Source organism: Hippocampus guttulatus, chromosome 9 (assembly GCF_054856545.1).
Source record: "Hippocampus guttulatus isolate MCC_2025c chromosome 9, RoL_Hgut_1.0, whole genome shotgun sequence".
NCBI classification, from domain to species: domain Eukaryota; kingdom Metazoa; phylum Chordata; class Actinopteri; order Syngnathiformes; family Syngnathidae; genus Hippocampus; species Hippocampus guttulatus.
The window spans coordinates 16,748,197-16,770,182 of record NC_141269.1 but is presented as its reverse complement, the minus strand read 5'-3'; the positions used below and the strand labels follow the sequence as shown (position 1 = coordinate 16,770,182).

The window sequence follows — 21,986 nt, the reverse complement described above, 5'->3', positions numbered from 1 at the left end:
AAGCACTCACAGAAATTGGAAGATAATACTGCATGCAGCTGATCAGAAACAAAGTAGTGCAAAACACCGTTGATCATGCTTATCAGGGTTACAATTTACTTGAAGCACATTTATTCATGTTACAAATTGCAATGGCAAGTTCAGCCTTAATCAGAGTTTGACTTTCAAACTGTTCCTGGCATCCGAAAAGAGATTAAATATCACTGAACACCGGAGTTGCAACATTTGAGCAATTCATTAAATTAACAATTAACAGCGAGCGATGTCCTTTTATGGTCGGCAAGTATATTCATGAGGAATATTCTGGGTTCAAATTCAGTTGGATAAATGTAGTTGTGAAATCACAAACTAATGCCAGAGTGTTCCCTCTGCATTCTCCTCCCACTGTTCCATTAGAAGTGGGCCGGGGAGAAACAACGCATGAAAAATGTGATTGTTCTCTACCTCTGCTAGCTATCAAAGAAAACACTTCCCTGCTGCTGTGGACCGCATCTCTGGCTTTCTTCTTTTCCTACCTCTTCCCCCCCCCCAGTATTCTGAAAAGAAATTGATATCTCAGCAAGGGGAGAGGGAAAAAAATCAGCACCGCCTCCATATAAGCAAAAGAGTGAAGAGAATGTTCGACAAGTGTTTGTATATTATCTGGAACTCTCTTTATACAAGATTTGTTGATGAATTCATTTTTAATAAGCTGTCCATTGTATTATTTTTGGAAATTATGTAAACGTACGTATATGAGCTGAATTTGTCTGATTGTGTGTGTTCCCACACTTACTCAACAACTCCTACTTTTCTTAGTCATAACCATCTGCTTTCCTATTTTGCACTTTAAGGAGAAGTCATGACAAAAAAACTGTTCTTTACAATAATATGTTATAGGCGGACCCACTAGACTAAACATGGTATTCTGATTGAATTTGAGTGTGCGGAATATGAATTAAGCAGAAAGAAAAATTCACCCATTTTTTTATCATCTCAGGGGAATGCCGTACTGCCTTGTGCTGCCACTTGCTGTCGACTGAAAATGAGATCACAGCGCCCAAGGACCCAGCTTGTGAATGTCACATGACCAAACCCCAAAAATCAGGTAAGCCATGTCATTTGTTGCGTAAACACAATAGTAATCAGAATACCGTGTTTAGACAAAAGGGGCACATAGAACATATTGTCAAGATGTTTTTCTTTTTTTTTTATACTTGACTTCCCTTTTAAGAAGAGAGAAGTACTGTATGTCTCCCAATAAGTCATATCTGTGTTGAATATGTCAAATGTCATCTCATTGCATTTGTTTTCTTACCTTGCTTCTTGTCTTGAAATTGTGTGTGAACTATTGTAATGTCAGAGAAATTATTAATCCTGCACATGCCTAAATAATTATCCCTGCTAAATGCTTACTTCCGGGGCGGCCCGGTAGTCCAGTGGTTAGCACGTCGACTTCGGGTTCGATTCCAGCTCCGGCCTCCCCGTGTGGAGTTTGCATGTTCTCCCCGGGCCTGCGTGGGTTTTCTCTGGGTGCTCCGGTTTCCTCCCACATTCCAAAAACATGCATGGCAGGCTGATTGAACACTCTAAATTGTCCCTAGGTGTGAGTGTGAGCGTGGATGGTTGTTCGTCTCTGTGTGCTCTGCGATTGGCTGGCAACCGGTTCAGGTTGTCCTCCGCCTAATGCCTGAACACAGCTGGGATCGGCTCCAGCACCCCCCGCGACCCTAGTGAGGATAAAGCGGTTTGGAAGATGAATGAATGAATGAAATGCTTACTTCCAATAAATGCCCAAACTTCATCAACACTACCTCCTTTGTAGGTTGTATAGGTGAACAAGAAATACATCACAATGGCGAAATATTACATTTATTTGTTTTTCAGAGTCAACCCATTAAAAAGGGAAAACACATTTTAGAAACCCTTTATACAGTGTATCAAAAAGGCCCAATTCAATTGGATCTCTGCAGTCAGAACTGCACATTTCATTACCATGCATTATTGGCAATCCTGACTGCTGCTTCTCACAAAGCATCAAAAGTCCTTAATCCAAAGTGGTAAGAAAAACAAGAATTAACAGGCACCAAATTAGAAACTATTCCTTGATGATTAAATGCAATGCTATTTTGGGAGCAACCAACCAAGTACATTGGATTCAATATTTTCTAGGTAGGGTAAACCAATTAACATGTGGAATGTTAATCATTGTGAACATTTAGAAACACATGGATTCTAATTACAAAAACAAAAAAAGAACAGCCTGCCCTTATTCATTAATTGCTAGTACACGTCACAAATCTGACTTCTATATGAAAATGACTCAGAAAGGCGATGAGTGTGTGAATGATTATGTATTCCAATCAAAGTAATTGAGAGAAAAACATAGTTGCTGTAAGTCACTGGTCCGAAGTCAATTAAATAGTTTTTCAACAAAGCTACTTTAGCCACAGAGAAGAGGTTGTGCACACCAGAATTATCAGGCTCAAGTTTTTTTCCACATTGTTGAAATCAGTTTAACCATTTAAAACAGTATGCCTCAAAAAGGACGAAAGGGGAAAAAAAATACACGTGACCTTCATGTATGCTAACTTAGTGGTGGTTAGCAAGATGCTTCACTGACAGCTCGTCTGCCTCCATCCTTAAATTGTGTGTTTTCCTCTTGTCGGCTTTCCTCGGTGTGTCTTTTGCTGCTCATCGCGCCACTAAGAATGCTTTTCAATTTGCTTTCATCTCATTCATTTGGCAAATACAGATAGAAGAAGTAAACATACATGATCTCCCCATCAAAAGGTTCTGTAGTATAGCCGAGTCCGCGTCAGCACTCAAGCATTTTTTAGCAACAAGGACAGGAGCCCCAAGGCCACAAAGGGGCAACAGGTTGTTGTAAAATGCATAACGAATTAGTGAGTTTTTGGTCATGGGAGGGATCACTTTGTGCTCATGACTTTGGAATCGCAGGGTCACTAATCAAGTGTTGTTGCAGACAAAAAGAAATGGCTGGACAAATGCTAAGTCTGCTTCCTGACTACTGTCGAGGCTGTCAAACAGTGTAAATTGAATTCAACGCTGTTTTATATAATAAATTACGTACACTTAAGAATTTGAATACACACATGATCGGGAGAGCCAGTGGGGACTCGTACCGTCATTTGAAGTATTATTGTCTCAGGTTTCAACAACACAGGCGCCAGCCTAAAACAGGTGTATACAGTAAATTAGCCCTACTAATGCTTTTGTTATGACCACTCCTGCCATATGTCTAAAGTTCCGTTTTAGCAAATAGGTGAGCGTAAGAAACTGCATGTGTAGTTTATGCAAGTCGAATTGTGCCTAAGAGCAGCAACAGCCAGAACAAGCCGAATAATTGTTGCTTTATTAATGACTTGCAGACTTTAACAGTAAGAGTTGTCTTATTTCGAGACTATTTATAAAACTTTTATGAAGATGCCTTCTTATGGCATGGTATTCATTTGGGGGTAGTTGGAGTAAAACAATATGCAGCATAAAATTAAGGCATTAAAAATGTATGCTGCTCTATGCAAAAGGCAAAAAAAAGCAAAAGGAAATGATCAACGAGTGCTCTTTGAGTCAATTGTTTTGTCATCAAATGGGTCATTTTTTTCAGAATGGTCCAATCGCGGTCGCAGTGAACGCTGATCGGTGAGGGGTTATGAGACGAATCCAAAAAGGGGTTGAAGGAAGAGGCCCACTGTCCCCAGGACACACACAGTCACAAAAACCCATAGGAAGATTCTGTCAATCACCATGGCAACGTACTTCCAGTCATCTTCCACCTGCGAGTCAGAGAAGGGGCAAAAGGACAGAAAAGATTTCAGTTATGGTTTTAAAAATAAAGGAGTTGAAAATTTCTTGTTGTTTCACTGAAAATGGACAACTTAACAGACACTTCTACACTGAAAATCAGAGTGTCACTGGAAGTGCTTTGGCATAGCTGTTATGATGAATACCATTTTGCATTCCAGAAGTTTACTCTCCTATGGGGCATTTTTTGCTGCTGCATTTTTAACTGAAAGAGTGAGTAGGGAAAAACGATTCAATTCCAAGAAGTGTGTTTATAAATAACATGATTGTATTGTTTTGGGACAGGCTGGAATCTGCAACATTTGTGTTCTGAGATCAAGCAGAGCTCTCCTAAGTGTGTTTTTGCATTCATACATTATGTATGGGGTTTGTGTGCTGTGCTGTACATATTTTCCCTCAAAAACGCTGCAGGGTTTATCAAGCGTCCAAATTGAATTTACTATTCGATTTAATTCTAAATTCTAAAAAAATTGAATTGACCAGCATTATGAACATAGCCTAAAACAAATTTGGCAACGTGCAAAAAGGATCCGCTCAAGGAATTTTAGGGGTGTCTAAAGGGACAATATTATCATTTCTTTCTTTTTTCTGTTTTTTTTTCAGTTTTGGTTTCCTCTTTTTGGGGGGTTTTGACCAAGAATTTTCATTTTCATGCATCCCTAATTTTAAGCACAGACATGACATTTCTACAGAGATGACAGAGTTCACTTGTGTCGGCCACAAAGGATAACAACTGACCTCTTTGGCTTCGTTTCGGCTTCTCATGTTCTCAGCGATATACTTGACGCTCTCGATGGCCTGCTTAATCTCGGGTGACACAACAGAGAAGGCCACGACTGAATTTATGCTCTGTGGACTCAGCTGACGTGTCGTTTTTACAGTTGTTGTCGATTCAGGACTTTCCTTCCCGTGCTGGCAGGGACAAGAGCATTTTTTCCCAGCGCAGCCTTCCATGGAGGACAATGTCGTGTCCCCAAACTCCAGACAATTTAGGGAACCCCCGCCAACCTGCTGGAAAGCAAAAATAAAAACATAAAAGTTCAGTCTCTTGATAATACGTTCAAAAATAAACATCTTTTCAACAGCGTTGTGAGAAGAGGAAATGCATACAAAAAATATGAATGGTTTCGATATGTTCACTGCTTTACCATAGCAGGCACCACCGAGCTCTTCCCACATCAGAGATAAATCACATTCATGAGGTGATTTGACATCTACCAGAGGACTGTGTAACAATTTAACAAACCAATATCTGTCAAAGAGGTTTTATGTCGATGGGGATGCAAATCGACTTCTCAGTCAAGCTCAGTCTGCAGCTCGACTACTGGCTGCAGTAAAGAAACTTAATTTTGTTCTGAACACACCATCAGAGTTTTACAAACTAACACACTTGATGAGTAGCTGTGGATTTCGAGCAGATTGGGTTATTTTTACCCAAGGTTGGGTTAATTATTTTGACCCATCATATTGGTTTGAGGATTGGATTTGGGTGAGCTGAAGGTGTTCGCCATTTTGGACAGTTGTTGTGTACTGAAGTTGAAATCAATTTAATGTAATATTTTGGTGGTGGCTAGAGGGGTATGTGGCGAACAGCGTGCTTCAGCAGACGGGGCTGCCGCGCCCCTGGCGCATCTATGATTTTGGTGAAAAAAAGTAAACTAGATTTTAGACTCTGTAAAACCAATCGTAATGGTAGCGCAGATGGTGTACTGCGATTTTTGTGGATTTAAACAGGGCTCAGGCAGACAGATTCTGAGCTCCGCGGACATGTGTGGCCGGATGTTATTGTACTCACAACAGTGGGGGACATCCGAATCATTGTAGAAGTCAATTCATTGAACCAATTATTATCATTATAATCTTCAAGCAATTTTAATAGTACCCCGCTGTACAACTTGGAGGGGTGCATGGGGGACTTGGGTTACACAGGTCATGGCTACAAGGCGGTCTCTAAATGTACACATCACATGCATGGCCAACAACATCGTCCGCAAGGTCAGTTCTTTTTACCTATTTAGGTATTTCACCGATATGAATGCACTTTGCGCGTGCCAGCAAAACAGTGCAAAATGCCCTATTCTATCTTCACGAATAAATAATATACAAAAAGAAAGAAGAATCTACCCATGGACAAAGTTAGACGGCTTAGCGCGAGACTTTTGCTGGGCACAAAAATAGAGCCCATCATGCGAGCGGCTTGTTGTGGTAACCCCTGACCAGGGAATATTGTTTCTCAGCAGAAAATGTTTAAAAAGAAATATTTGGGAGGGGGGTGGGGGGGGTTAAACCACAGCTATACTGTGTGATGACTTGGTAACGCATTTCCTTGGTAGCTTTTACTTAGCGGTTTGAGTAGTTTTTAACCCCCTGGTGGTTCAAAATCCTGAACCAACAAATCTTGAACTGGTTCAAATCCTCATCCTAATGTGCATATAAGAAACTCAGCATTGGACCCAGCACCGGGTTTTACCTTTTTCCCGGCAATTTTAGGCATGTAGCTATCATGTTTATTGTTGTTGCTCTCTGTTTTGTCTTTGGTTTGGAGCAGAAATGGCTGTGCACCACACATTCTACACACTGATTCAACGTTACGTAAGCAGGTAAAATCCATCCATCCACTTGGTGGGCTGCAGCCTACCTTTGACTTTGTGCAAGCAGTGTGGTACATGCCGGACTGTTCGCCAGTCCATCACCAGGCCCGGCACAAATCGACAAACAACTATTCACTCTCATAACCACACCAATGGGCAATTTGAGACTTCGGTTAAACTAACATGTTTATTTTTGGAATGTAGGAATAAGCACCATGTTTGGACTAGGAAATGGAAGAAACAAACAGCAGTCATCAGAAGAGAGTACTGTTGTTTAGAACAGTGAGTAGAAGTGTATGTCGTTTTTCTTGAACATAGAACACTTGGGTTTACTTCCTCTATTTGGCAGATGTACCTCTGTTTGACACGTTGTGACATGACACTCCCGTCTATGCACAAATGGATGAAGGAACTCTTGCCTGCGTCAAGTTATTCTTCCTCTTCTTGGCTCCTCTGCCTCCTCCTCCCCCTCCAGCTCCTCCTGCCTCCCCACTGTCGTCCAACCCTCCAGCCTTGCTGCTGTCTTCATCAGTTGGTCTCCGCATCAACATAATCCTCGGCAGCACTTTTAGAAACACCGAGCGCACCCATCCGGGCATCGTGTGCGTCATGGGGGTGCGGTAATGCACGTTCAACACGAAAACCGTAATGACAATGCTGAGCGTGACGAAGATCATGGTGAAGAGCAGATACTCTCCAATCAGCGGGATGACCAGAGATGTGGAGGGGATGGTCTCGGTGATAACGAGTAAAAATACAGTGAGGGAGAGCAGGACGGAGATACAGAGCGTGACCTTCTCTCCGCAGTCGGACGGGAGATAGAAAACCAGCACTGTGAGGAAGGAGATGAGGAGGCAGGGGATGATGAGGTTGATGGTGTAGAAGAGTGGCAGTCGACGGATGTAGAAGGAGTAAGTGATGTCTGGGTAGATTTCCTCGCAGCAGTTGTACTTGATGTCATGCTTGTAGCCTGGAGCGTCAATGATCTCCCACTCACCGCTCTCCCAGAAGTCTTTGAGGTTGACCTAAATGACGGATACAAAGCTGTAGTTACACAATCGATGACGTTGTCCGCCAGTCTGAACGATCCAAATTTGGATCTGCACCACATACTTTCCACACTATAAGGCGCTTCGGAGTATAAGGCGCACCTTCAATGAATGGCCTATTTTAAAACTGTTTTCGTACATGCCGCATTATAAGGCGCATAGAATGCAAGCTACTATAGTGCCGGAGGTTGTGCACCCACTAGATTTCTGGTAATGTGACTGAATTGGCACCGGAATTCAATTTTGACTGCTTTTCTTCGACAGTTTCCTAAAATCGGTTTAATTCTTGAGCATGCTTGAACAGCACACTCCCGCTGCCTAAAAGGCTTTGAGACCAAATATAATCAAGACAACGATAATAATATTTAAAATAAGATTTAAGATCAAAGTGGCGTCAGATTTTCTTCTGAATAATAAAGGCACGTGTCTGCAAGATGCCGCTCATCAATGTTACTGTTGATGCAGGTCTCTTGAGAACGTAACTCCAAGTCCTTGTTATGAAATGCTCATCCTTTGTCTTTCATTCACAATTCAATACAATGGTCAGCAATTTTTGTTTCCTCTACAGTGTGCTTGACTTATGAGACTGTCTCGCGATCCCATCTTGCTAAGGTGATATATTTGGCAGCAGCTACCCACTTGAATTTAAATGAAACAAAAACAGAGACGACTACAAACGTTTAGAAGTTGGTGGCACTCAAGTAGGCTATGTTCATACTGCAGGTCAAATCCTGTTTGTTGTTTTTTGCCTTGTGATTGTCATGGTTCTGTTTGTGACCAACAGGTGGCACTGCAGGGCTCCGCCTGCAGCTGCACACCTGTTGGTCATTGTGTCATTAGTTGTCTGTATAAAAGGACTCCCGGCACGATAACTCAGTGTCGGGTCATTGTTGTGTGTTGCTGTGTGCACGTGTCATGTTTTGTTTTCAGTCTTGGGTTTTGTTTGCTACTTTGGATTCGTTTTGTTTTCCAGACTGTGGGTGTTCTGGATTTTGTTTCCTTGGATTTCGTCAAGTTCACCCGGCTCCTGCCTCCTGCCTGCTTTTTGGGTCCACCAACACCAACGTGACAAAGATATGTATCAGATTTTTTTTTGTGTACATTATAGATGTTTTTTTTTTTTCAAATCTGACCTAGGCCTCTTTGATGTGTGGATGTAAATTGGAGATGTGTGTACGGTAGCTGTTGTGACTGCATTATGGCTGCACAGGTCAGGCTCATCCCACCTATATCTTATCAAAAGGTGGAAGATGGCACAATTTTCTTTCTTAAAAAAAAAACAGCAGGTGCAAAGAACAATGGTGGAGAAGGCTAAGAAAACAGTCAGCAGCGAAAGGAAGACCCTCCAGATAAATGGAGGGGGTTGGTCAGTTCAAGCACAAAATTGTTGAAATTGCCGCAAATGCATTAGGAGTGAAACGTCCACTTAAAGCCATATTTACTTCTGTAAATGCTGCACCATGTGACGTCATGTTTTGTGCACGTGCTTCATGGACCCATTCCGTTCACATTAGAAGTTGCGTTTTTTCTAGAATGTGAACAACCACACAAAAAAGATTCCATTTAACAAAACATCTGAATTAAGTATCATGTCCTGCAGTGTGAACACAGCCTTCGATGAACATTGATGCCAGCCTAGTAGTAACTGGGAACAGAATTATTTTCTTACTCGAAAAATGTTTTGTTTTGTTTTGTTTTGTTTTTTGCAAAATAGCTTCTGCTACAGGGTCTGGATGCTTGTCAGCATAGCACAAGGTCGATTTCATTGTTGTGTTGAACTGATTTGTCTATAATAGATGTGACTAGTTGAACATTCATCTCATCAAATTCCAAATTATATTTGATGGACAAAAAAATGGCTTCAATCATGTTAGCTGACAGTTTGTGAAGTTAATTATCCATCCATCCATTTTCTGATCCACTTATCCTCACATGGGTCGCGGGGCATGCTGGAGCCTATCCCAGCTGTTTTCAAGCAGTAGGCGGGGGAACACCCTGAACTGGCTCACAGCCAGTCGCAGGGCACACTTAGACACACAACCATTCATGCTCACACTCCCACCAAGGGACAATTTGGAGTGTTCCATTAGCCAGCCATGCATGTTATTTGGAATGTGGGAGGAAACCAGAGTACCCAGAGAAAACCCACGCATCCTCAGGGAGAACGTGCAAACTCCGCTGGAATCGAACCTTGCACCTCTGCCCTATGAAGCCGACGCGCTAACCAGTCGACACCGTCCGCCCTTGAAGTTAATTAGCTGTCTCAAATTCATATCATCTAAATGGCAATATCAGATATTTGAAAGCATTTGTCACTTAATTAGATCAGTGTCCACATGCTTCAGAAAGGAAAGATTAAATTCAATATAAACAAACTCAAATACAGTATAAAGGGGGTGCAAAAATAGGTGCTCAATAATCCATCCATCCATTTTCTAATCCGTGCGTGTGCTGGAGCATTTCCCAACTGACTTCAATCAGTAGATATACAGTACTCTGAACTGGTTGCCAGCATATCGCAGGACACACAACCATTCAGACTCACAATCATACTTTGGGACAATTTAGAGTGTTTAATTAACCTACCAAATAAAAAAAACATTCATCATATGTCACTAACGTCACCGAAGTGACACTACTGCATATCTACTTTTGCATCCCCGTGTATTGTCCCGAACACTGACCTTAGATCCAATAAGTACCAGGTCAATTTTGGCTTTGTCATAAGTCCATGAGCCGAACTTCATTGAGCAGTTCTGATAGTCGAACGGGAAGTAGGTGATGTCCATAGGGCAGGAGGATTTGAAAATAGCGGGAGGAATCCAGGTTATTGTACCATCAAACTTGAGCAGTGCCTTGGTTTTATCCTCCACCAGGAAATCCCCAACAGCACTGCATATGAAGCGCATGTGTACAGTATGCGGACGTGTAACAACATCAGCGTTGACATGGCGATTTGAAAAGGACACACAGGTTAAAGGATGACATGTTAAATACTGAAGGACGGCATGCAAACAAGAAACAGGATAAAATAGGTGGCATATTTTTGTTCCTGTGGCAGCTACGATAATAAAAAGAGGACGTATAGCTATACATTCTTAGTCTGTTTGTTCCAGTGTCATTCGGAGACATGTAAAGAATGTAGCACCAGAGGCTGAATAAACTATGTTGTTATCCATTGTCATTCAAATCTCGCACGACGTGTGCATTCGTGGTGGCAAAGAGACGGTTAATGGGATTGACGCGCTCACTTGTTGTACAGAACAATATCGGGTCTCCAGATCTTGTTTGATGGGACTCGAATGAACTCTATTCCATCAAAATCATGGGGCATCCATCGCAGCTTGTAATCATTCCAAATCTGAAAAACAACGAGAGAGGTCGATGATCACTCTGTTTTTGCTGTCAAAGCTGCAAAATGTACAGGCACCTCAAGAAACCAACATGCATACAAAAACTGAATGATGTATTCTTAGTGTGCACTTTCTTTTGAGGCTTTGTTTCTTCTTGCAGAAAACGACTACCGGTATTTACATACCCCCCCCCCCCAAAAAAAAAGTAAATAATAATTGTATGGCGGGGATGTAATGCATTCATGCCTGCTTGAAGCACTGACTGTGTCACTGTGAGCAAAAAATAACATTTACCGGGTACTGAGGAGTCAATCTGTTTTATGGAGCAAGTCAATCAACAAAACGACAGGATTCACTTGCTATTCTGTCAACATACCTGCAGGTAATGTTTCACGAGCCATTAGTCTTGCCCATTTGCATGCCAATCAAGATGAAGTCTTTCATTAGCCGGGCGGATTAATGCCCAGTACCAACCCGAGAGCCGTTGAAATAACCACTTCATGCTACACTGCCTTTCCCATTTATCTGGGATTATGTTAAACTGGAGATGAAATTCCTGGTAGGGTGAGCTGGATGCCTTATTGTTTATAAAATGCCACCGATTCCACACTGACGCAAACATAGAAGCGCTTCAAATCCGCTGATATACAAAACATTTTGTATGACACAAAATACATTGCGAACCAGGAGGGTATGAAAGCACGTCATGCATTAAACTCATTTGACAAGGTTCAGATCAACGTATGAAGCAGCAGCATGAGCAGAATGTTTTTACAGAATGAGTTGAATATACCTAGAAACAGGCCTGGAGATGCGCCTGGAGAGTTGCTACAGTGGCGTTAATCCGCTCTCTCATGATATTCTTAAAAATAGATAGCTGAGACTCGACAAACAAAAGTAACCTCTAGAGACAATTTTAATGAATTTTCGAGTGGAGAAAAAGATCGCGGCAACAACCTGTGTTCTGTTGAATGGTATCACCATCAAACAGACATGTACTAAGTTAAAAATTGTGACTCTAATGACACGCGTCGATTAGGCTCTTATCAAAAGCACTTGAACGCACACATACAATGAGAGCAAATATGACGATTGAATGAGTATGTGGCAGGGCGAAGTCAAGAGTTTAGTGTACCGTATGTGGTTCAAGACCTGCAGAGAGGAACTGCGTGACGATACATGCTCCTGTTAGCAATGATCATTTCACCCATTTGAAATAGCTTTGTCTTACTGGTACAACCTTGAGTTCTGTGTTTAACATTTCAGTAAAAACTGGAAACGGCGTGATGGCATGCATGGAGTGAGGCTAAAGCATTAACAGTGGCATTTCACACTGATTAGTCCGTAGAGCTACTCTTCACCTCGGCTATTGTTGATCATTCTAAGTAAAATGAGAAGCACACAATTTGACAAGTGTGTCTTTGTACCACACAAACATTGACAGCCCACCTCTTGTGGTGGTCCACATGGGAATTTGATCAAATTATTTTACCCAGTAGTGTGTATGATGTGTATGTGTGTGTGAGTGTACGCATACACGTACTTACATGCCTGAGCCACAAATTTGTTTCCATGATCTGATTGACCTCATCCTACAGAGAAGCAGAGAAGGATGTGAACTTGTGTGTATTTTTTTTTTCCAGTGAGTCCAATATTGCATATGGATTCCATAAAGAGAAAGTGGGTCACTGTCCCAGTACAATTGCTTGGGTGTAAAATGCTTTGTGTTTTTGCTTCCACGCTTGTGCTTTATTGGATATATTCATTCATATAAATGAAATTATAATGTAATATTGCTAGTTTTTCTTTTTTCATTTTAACTGCTGGATCTCCCTATACTTGTTCAGCAACAGAATCGACATTGCCACGTTCATTAAAAACAAAAATAGAACATATGCGAATGCAAGAAAAAAAACCTTTGGAATGACCTGCATTTCTCCATAAATTGGTCATAAAATGTGATCTTATGTTCATCTAATTAACAAACTGGACAACTCCCTTTTTTTAAACAAAGGCCGCACCAACTATTGTTTTCACACCAAATAAACATCACAGCTGATGAAATGAAGTGGTTGGGTATCCTTTAGCGGCAATCACCTCTAACAACGGGTTTGTGTACTGCAGTTGCAGCTCAGATCTGCACAACTGTCAAGAAGAATTTTGGACAATTTCTCTTGACTAAACTGATTCAGCTCTGCAACAGTCTTGAGATGTCTGGTGTGGTCTCTTGAGGTCATGCCACAGCATCTCAATTGAGTTAAGGTCAAGACTGGACCAGTTCAGAAGGCTTCGATTGGCAGAGGGATGTCTGTGGCTTCAGTTCGCCTGCAGAATTTCTTGATTAACTTGGAAATGAATTTCCTCATCAATGATATAATGCATTCTAGACCTGAGGCAGCAAAGCGATGATGCCCGCTTGTTTATACTTCATAGTTGAGATGAGATTTTGATGGTGGTGTGCGGTGTCTTTTTTTTTCCCTCTCCACACAACATTTTGCCACTATTGTGTTGAAACCCCAAGGCACTTTTCAACAAACTTACTCTGCAGCCGTCTTTTTTTTTCTTTTTTCCCAAACTGCTACGGCTACCTCTGAGATGTCCTCAAATGACACCCATTCTTGATTTATGATTTTTGTTTCTGAAATCACGCCTAAGATTGTTCTTGACCTCATTGATAATTCCTGCTGTGATCTTATAGTTAGCTGACTCCTGACCCAGTGGAGCTTTTGGAAAATCTATTAGCCAAGTGTTTCACTCTACGCATTGAATGTTGACATTGTGTCTTCAATGAAAACATGAACACATCATTTTTTTTGTCTTGTATGACTCTGAGCAGGCTGGGTTTCTCGACTGCAATGTTGTGACTTAGATGAAGATCAGATCCCATTTCATAACGGCCTTCCTGTGTGGAGTTTGCACGTTCTCCTCTTGCCTGCGTGGGTTTTCTCCAGGTTCTCTGGTTTCCACACACATTCCCGAAAACATGCATGGTATATTAATTGATCACTCTGAAATTGTCCTTAGGTGTGATTGTAAGTGTGAATTGTTGTTTGTCTATGAGGATCCGGCGATTGACCAGTTCAGAGTGTCCCCTGCCTACTGCCCTAAGTCAGCTGGGATAGGCTCCAGCACACCCGTGACCCCAGTGTACCACTGAGCCACCCTTAAAAACAATTTCATTCATCCTTTGACTATAATTATATTGAAAGTGAATCTTCACCCGATTTTTGGCACCACCTAGAGTGCACAGCGCATCTGCCCAGGTCAGCTAATGAGCGAGCCAGCCCTGTGCCATACCATGAGCAGAACTATGATCACATTTATTCAGCGTCTGTGTGAGTTTAACTTACAACTTTGACCAGTTGTGAGATGGAAACTTCAAACTCCACCGTGACAGGGTCTGAGACGTTCTCCACTGGTCTGATGAACTGGTTGTACCTCCTGAAGAGCTTTCTGAAGAGGCGATCTTCTGCTTTAGATGCAAGGCTGTCTGAAGGTGCAGTGAGAAAAGAGACAGGCAAGCCAAGAGCACGTGTACTTGATAAAAGTGCATCTGAATTTGGAAAGGAAATGTCAAATCAAATCAATGTTCATGGGTGAGGTCGAGTCGGCAAAGGGAAGCTGAAGAAATAATAACTTATATAGTTTATGCTGCGAGTTCATGAAGAACAAAGCACGGAATGTATTCCTAAAAAGTCTGTGCAATTTATTATTTATTATAATTATTATAAATCACTGTTGCATTATGTGCAGTAGGAACATAAACATTGTGCTTGAACGTAGGAATTCAAAAAACTACTTGGGTATTCAATTAAAATGTTGCACATAAAAGCTACATAAAAATGTACCTTAATAAATGTTATTTAAAAAAAATGAAAATGATTAAATGCAAATGCATTGTACTTTTACTTTAAATACAACTGAATTGTACTCAGCAAGACTGCTTAAAAAAAAAAGATGGGAGGGAGTTGCACATACATTGGAAAAAAAAGTATGTTAGATTTGCATTTAAAAAACAAGAAGTTCGGACATCAGTTGCACACATTGCGATCATGTTTCACTGTTTTTCATTGTACCGCACTTTGTGAACCACTGCTGAAGGATATTGTTTGGCACATGATTGACCTCAAAGTACCGCAGGCCAGATTGATGTATTTAAGATAAAAAAAATACCCCCGGTGACAAATACACACACCTACATGAGAGTACTCTTCACATCCGAGTTACACGACTGATGCCAACAGTCAAACATGATGGCAAAATGTCTGGCCATCAGTTTATACCCTCAAGCTCCAGCACCCTTGGGTTGTGCATGTCGTCAATGACCCAAAACATACCAGCAAAACTACTTCTGAATGTCCCAAATCGCCAAGTCGCTCCATGGACATCATTCAATTGGGTATTCGGCTGTAGTGTGAGCATTCCAAGCTCAAAAACTCTCCAATAAGAGAGTGTTCAAAGAGTGAGCCAAAATTCCTCCAAAGCAATGCAAGACTCATCAACAGTTATTGTAAAGAAATAATGACATTCTTTGCCACCAAGGGTCGCACGGGCAATTATCAGGTTCAGGGCCCTCGAACTGTTTATATACAGTACACACACACACACACACACGCTTCCAGTGTGGAGTTTGTATGTTCTTCCTGTGCCTGCGTGGGTTTTCTCTGGGTACGCCTCTGTTTCCTCCCACATTCCAAAAACATGCATGGGAGATTGAATTCTTTAAATTGTCCCAAGGTGTGATTGTGAATGTGGATGGTTGTTCGTCTATGTGTAAGTTGTAAGTTAATAGTTAATGAATAATTTTTCCATTCTGTGAATGCTGCGCTTGTACACTACATTTATTAGAAAGGTTACATTAAGGTTAGGTAAAGAGGTGATCTGTTTTAGGCAAAGATTGCATTAGTGTCATGCAAAAAGATGATACCACGTTCGAGCCAATAAAAGAAGACAGAAGGTGTACGCTGGGTAATTACATAAAGGCTTGATGTTAAATTAACCATCATGGTGCTTCATTTAGTTAATTCACAGAAACAGAACTGACTAAATAGCTCTTTGATCACTCCCTTACACACACAAATGCGCACATTTGACACGGTTTGCATTTTACATTGCGAACCTTTACACACTTAATTCTGGTCGAAAATGAGCTCCACTTTCTGCTTGCTTGCATCTTAAGAGCGTCAATTTCAGAATCACTATCTCTCCACTTGTTGTTAATTTTTTATTCTATATAACGTGGCCACTCAAACTGACAGACTCTACGGGCTCTATCGTCATAGACAGTGCAGCTGAATATATATTATTTCGTTATCGCCATGTATTTCTATGTGAGTATTTTTGCCGTGAATCATTTCGTGGATAAGTAAATAATTCATACAGAATGAAAAATAGAATGGTCCAAATGTGCAGCCTTGCGGGACCCCTATTGGACACTCAAGGTAGGCACCATTGACCGCAACACACGGTTTTCCAATTATTGAGATACGATTTCATCTAGTTAAAAGCTTGCTTGCTCTAAAAATTAATTTAGTTAATTTTGCCAAAAGAATGTTATGGTCAAAAGCATTAAATACTTTTTTCAGATTCAAGACATTTTTGCTTTTCAAAACAATAAAGAAATAAAACATACAAAAATCCTGGGCATTAGGGAGTGCATTTCCACAGTCCAGTTCCCAAATCCATAACACTTGCTTATCCCTGTTTTATATGGTTGTCTGACATGTATTTGCATGTTTTTTTCTAGTTTGCGCTCCCTGATTGTTTCCGCCACTTTTAAACAGTCAGACTCCCAAATGACCCCTGTAACAGCTACAGCATTATGTTGACCACAGTCTGTCGCAATGAAGCGACGTCTTATAAAAGAGCGACATATCAAACCATCTCAATGCTGAGTTTGAGTTGCTGCTGGTACTGCTATTAATTTAAGTTTTAACTTATTGAACTATTGGTACTTTTTTTTAAAAAATTTACAGTGAACTAATTCCTTCAGGGGTTCCCAATAAAATGCTCAGTGAATGTCAGTGTTAAATGACCGTAAGTTTATTGGCCTTCTCATCTGTTAACCCCTCATTTTTGCAATTTCTGCATTTCTCAATTCTGCAAATTTCCCCAGTGTGTGATAAAGGTTATCTTTTCTTATCTTATCTTATTTATGATACAAGATTGTGTGAAAATAGCTACCTTTCTCCACTGGCTGAATACACACACACACACACACACACATACGCACGCATATTATCTGGTGGATCTCAAAATACCAGCAGGGCTTTCGTTGGAATTAGTTGAAAGCATCTGTGATGACCCGGATGCTTATTGAACAAACACATGGCATACAATCTGACATTTTTTGTCTGTCGCAAAACACCGTTTACAAAAGGAAGATGATGTTCAAATAATACAGAGAGGAGAATAAAAAGATGTCCTGAAGTGCAAAGGATGTTACTTTCATGTCTTAAAACCCACAACATGAATGATTCAACATAATGTGCCGAAGCTGTCAAAACTTGGAGCACAAGTTTCTTGAAGTGTAGATCTCATGAGGAGTATTTAACGCAGCCAAGCATTGAGCAATGGAGGTCAACTTAGATCGTGAGAAGAAAAATGGCTGCAGATGGGTGTCATTCTGGAGGATGATGGGGAGGGAATAGGAGCAAAAGGTAGCCAGGGTGGAGAGACACGCACTAGTGAAGGAGATGAATCCTTGATGTGTGCAGAAAGCCTTTTAGGCGTCATTCTCGCTTGAGTGTACAGAGGCTTTTAAATGAGTAAGAGAAAGTTGAGGTCAATGCATTGGATGAGGCAACTTTAACATGAATGCAGTGTGAGTGACAACAACTTTCCCGGTATGATCAGACTTTGTGTCAAGCAGGGTCACAGGATTGTATGGAGACGAGCTCAAGAACGATTCACCAACATCCACAGTTGACAGATTCCACGTCGGCCTTTCTCACCCATCTCTTATCAACTCGCAAAGAGCAGGTGAAAAAGAAATCGCACAAATTTCCCTTGAGAAACACTCGTGCTAAAAATTTCCATTTCTTTCAACGATCTAACAATCATTCCAATCTATATAATTCCAAATATTTGCCACTGTTCTGCAACTTATTTATTCAATATATTAGAGCAGGCTGAAGGGCGTATTCTTCTCTCTGGGGGTTTAGAACGTGTCTTTGACCATAAAACATTAAAACCAGACTTTAGTCGTAGCATTTGGTTGCAAAACGGGTGTAAATATGTTGAAATGAATGGAATGGCATGCTCTCCAAGTTAAATGTAGCGTTCAGAAATCGGGCAGATAATGACAGCTGTGTATGAGGTATTTTCAACACATTTGTCTGTGATTCGCTTGGTGCTTAGCCATGCTCCTTCTGTTCTGTCTTCTGCTCTATAAATGTCCTGGTGATATAATCCTTGTTAGCGTGCAGCTACATACACCCCATGCACACGCGCACACACGCGCGCACACACACACACACAAACACACACATACACTATACTATTGTTGCGTTGCACAGTTCACTGACTGGCTCGTCAGTCATGCATTGAAATACTGTTCGTAAACAGGACCTCGTCTGCATGTATTAAAATGTAAAGTGGACTCAAAATGACACATTTGAAGAGCCGCATTTTTCAACTTTTGTACCATATGTGTAATATAACATTTAAAATCAAATACAGTATATTATCATACGGGGTAGGACTAAATACGTTCTTTACTTCTTCCTACTCCCTTGAACATTACAACTGTGTTGAATGATGACTGATTTCTCTTTTTACTACTTTACTTACCTTACTTTCTGTCAAATTATTACTGTATATGTTTTATGTTCAATAAACAAACGAAACGAAACGAAAATATAGATTTTCATTTCACTTGAATGTCCCTAGATTGTGTCCTGACAAATTCAGTGTACGTGTTCGGTGACTGTGAATGTGAGTGTGAAATGATGTCTGTCTGTGACTGACGAATGGATCACCTACTGGCAGAATAGAAATCAGACTTGACTGGATTGCTCTTACATTGCATTTATTCTGTTGTGCATTCTTAAAATACTGAAGACTAAATGACAAGAATCTTTTCACTAAAATTCTGCACTGACTACATTGAAATGTTTTAAAGTACTACATTTCATAATCGGGCGGCCCAGTGGGCGGCTGGTTGATGAGTCTGCCTCACAGTGCAGAGGTGCAGGATTCGATTCCGGCTCCGACTTTCCTGTGTGGAATTTGCATGTTCTCCCCGTGCCTGTGTGGGTTTTCTCCGGGTACTCCGGTTTCCTCCCACATTCCAAAAACATGCATGGCAGGCTGATTGAACACTCAAAATTGTCCCTGGGTGTGAGTGTGACCGCAGATGGTTGTTAGTTGATGTGTGCCCTGCAATTGACTGGCAATATTTCATAATCAGTTGCTGATGGTGTAGTGGTACACTTGCCTGACTTGTGTGCGGGCAGCCTGGGATCGGTCCCACTCAGTGACGGTGTGTATATGGGTGTGAATGCTCATTTGTCTCTGTATATACCCTGCGACTGACTGGCAACCAGTTCAGGGTGTTGTGTGCCTTCCACTCGAAGTCAGCTGGGATAGGCCGCAGCATCTCCCCACTGTTCAGGATGAGCGGTGTTGAAAATGGATGGATGAATGAATGGACATTTCATCATTCAAACAAAAAGGTCACACCTCTGCTTTGAAACTTTTACCAGAACTGGAAAAGGTGTACTGTAGCAGCAGGTTCATTTGGAACACACACACACACACACACACACACACACACACACACACACACACACACACACACACACACACACACACACACACACACGCACACACACACATTTAGAATACTGACAATATCAGTGTGGCTTGGATTATTTCGTGATAACCAATTTTATGTATCAGTATCATGAATAAAACTTCAACTAGTTGAGCTATTTGTGAATTATTCATTTACATAGTGAAGCGGGCATATAATGTCTGTCATTTTTAAAATCCAAAGTATTTTATCATTTTATGATGTTGATGGAGAGCAAAATATATGCACACCTTCCATCCCACTGGATCTGCATGCAATAAAGAATTATGTGCAGAAGATGGTAAAACATAAAAGGTCCATCTGCCACATGGCATAGATGAGATACCTGGTACCATTGTATCAATACCCTTGCAAATGCACTGATATGGCACCACATAATTACCCTATCCATGCTCCGCTGAATATTTATATGTCAGATGCGGGCCGTCGGCCTCAGTCACAGACACAGATAAATAAAACCCTTCCCTCACTTAATTGCACACCATCAGTTCTCGTTTCTTCTCACTTTTTCCTCAGTTTAATTCTACAGTTCCACCACAAAAGACTGTTTTTTTGTTTTGTTTTTTCAAAACCACCCATCATTTATTTAGGCATGGCCATAAAAATTGATTAATTTATTGATACGAATGAAATCTTTAGTGGTGAAGCAATTGAGGTCAAATGGAACGCTCTATGGGCCACGACCACCAGAGGCGCTGTTTATTTACTCCCAACTAGATTGTGGTATCAAGATGGGGTCCAGAATTAATTCTAAAATCCATTTTCGATACTGCTTGTCTTCTTTAGGGCTGTGGGCAGGCTGGAGCCTCTCCCAACTGACTTTAGAAGACGGCTGATGTTGGAGGAAGCTGGAGTGCCCAGACAAAAACTCACACAAGCACGGTGAGAACATACATTTTTGATTTATGACTAGTTTTGTCAGTTAAAAGTTATAATAATAATAATAATAATAATAGATTTTATTTATAAGCGCCTTTCAAGACACCCAAGGACACTTTACAATAACAAAAAACACAAAACAATACGGGTTGAGCAGCGGCAGCCAAAACGCGCCAGCGTTCACTTACAAGCCAAGATTTGAACCCAGAACCTCTCAACTGTGAAGCAGATGGGCTTACAACAACTTCACTGTAGTGTGAGTAACCATGAGAACATAAATTCCAAAACAAGACAAGAAGGTCATATCGGAGCAGGCTACCCCACCCCACCCCGACCCCCAACTACCCTCCCTCATTAGCTGCAAAGAGGGAATTAGATCCTGTAATCTGTATGTAGTTTCCTGAAATCACGACATCAAAACAACATTTGCATTCATCCAAATTCATTTGCCTTCTGTGCATTTCATTTTTGATGGCCTAGTTAACACCAATTATTTAGCTTTCTCCAGAAAAGAATAAGGTATGTGTTTTCTACAGCTTGCATATCAGCAATTGGTGACTTACACTCATATATGCAGGATACGGTACTTTAATGGACTCTCGCAACCTTTTTTCTGACTTCTCACAACTTGAAGAAAGCTCATGCTATGTAGTCATCCCTCTCTGAAGGTATCTAATGCACTGGGGCAACTGGCAAATCCTACTTACCTTGTGTCACCAAACCCCCGAGAAGAAGCAGCCAAGTCCATTTTACAGCTAGATGCATGTCTCATCTGTTTTTTTTTTGTTGATGTTGTTCGTTGTTATGTCGCTGTCCTTCACCTTTTTGAGTGAATCAGTCGAGTTCAACGTGATTTGAGAAGTGGCACTGTGCTCGCGTCTCTCGTCCAGGAGCGTTGGTGTGGATTTGCCGGGTCGCTCCTTCCTGATCCAAACTTGACTGCGCTCGTCCCTCCTCCTCCTCCTCTTCTTCCTCCTCCCCCTCCCCTTTCTCCTCCGGTCTGCTGCATCCCTGCGACTCACTCCACGCACGCACACACAGGCACACACATGCAAGGAAAAAAACAAAACAAAACAAAACAACACCTTAATGCTAAGCCAGTGCAATCACAGCGTTTTAATAATACTAATTAAATAGTTCCCACGTCTCAGTGTGCAAAGAAAACATTTGAAAATGCCTATAATTCGTATTATGACATTCATTAAATAAAAGTAGGTTGTGTCCTCAATGTTACTTTGTGCTTTTATTTATTTTGTATACTGTATGTACTTTAAATTGATGGTAAATGCAGAGAGCGTAATACCAAATTGTACATTGCGCAACAAAATTAGATACAAGAATTGTATCCAAAAGTCTGACAAAATATTGATGTGTATTACAAAAAATTGCATATATTGTATTTGCAGAGCTCTTAATGTGTTTATTTTGGTTGTAGTTTGCAGATGTGTTCAAATGCCCTGCATCTTACGTGTGTTCCTATGATTTGGATTGTATA

The 21,986-nt window shown here is 41.0% G+C and overlaps 1 protein-coding gene across 1 annotated transcript; it reads right to left on the bottom strand.

Moving 5' to 3' along the window:
- Nucleotides 1-1,835: 1,835 nt before the first annotated feature.
- Nucleotides 1,836-21,433, bottom strand: chrna6 (cholinergic receptor, nicotinic, alpha 6). Its single transcript, XM_086119948.1, has 8 exons — nt 21,199-21,433; nt 14,148-14,287; nt 12,345-12,389; nt 10,696-10,805; nt 10,129-10,336; nt 6,815-7,420; nt 4,543-4,815; nt 1,836-3,776 (listed from the first exon to the last, which is right to left on the bottom strand). Exons 1-8 carry the CDS (start codon nt 21,254-21,256, stop codon nt 3,651-3,653), a joined length of 1,566 nt encoding a protein of 521 aa, XP_085976074.1. The 5' UTR covers nt 21,257-21,433; the 3' UTR covers nt 1,836-3,650.
- Between the last annotated feature and the right edge of the window lie 553 nt (nt 21,434-21,986).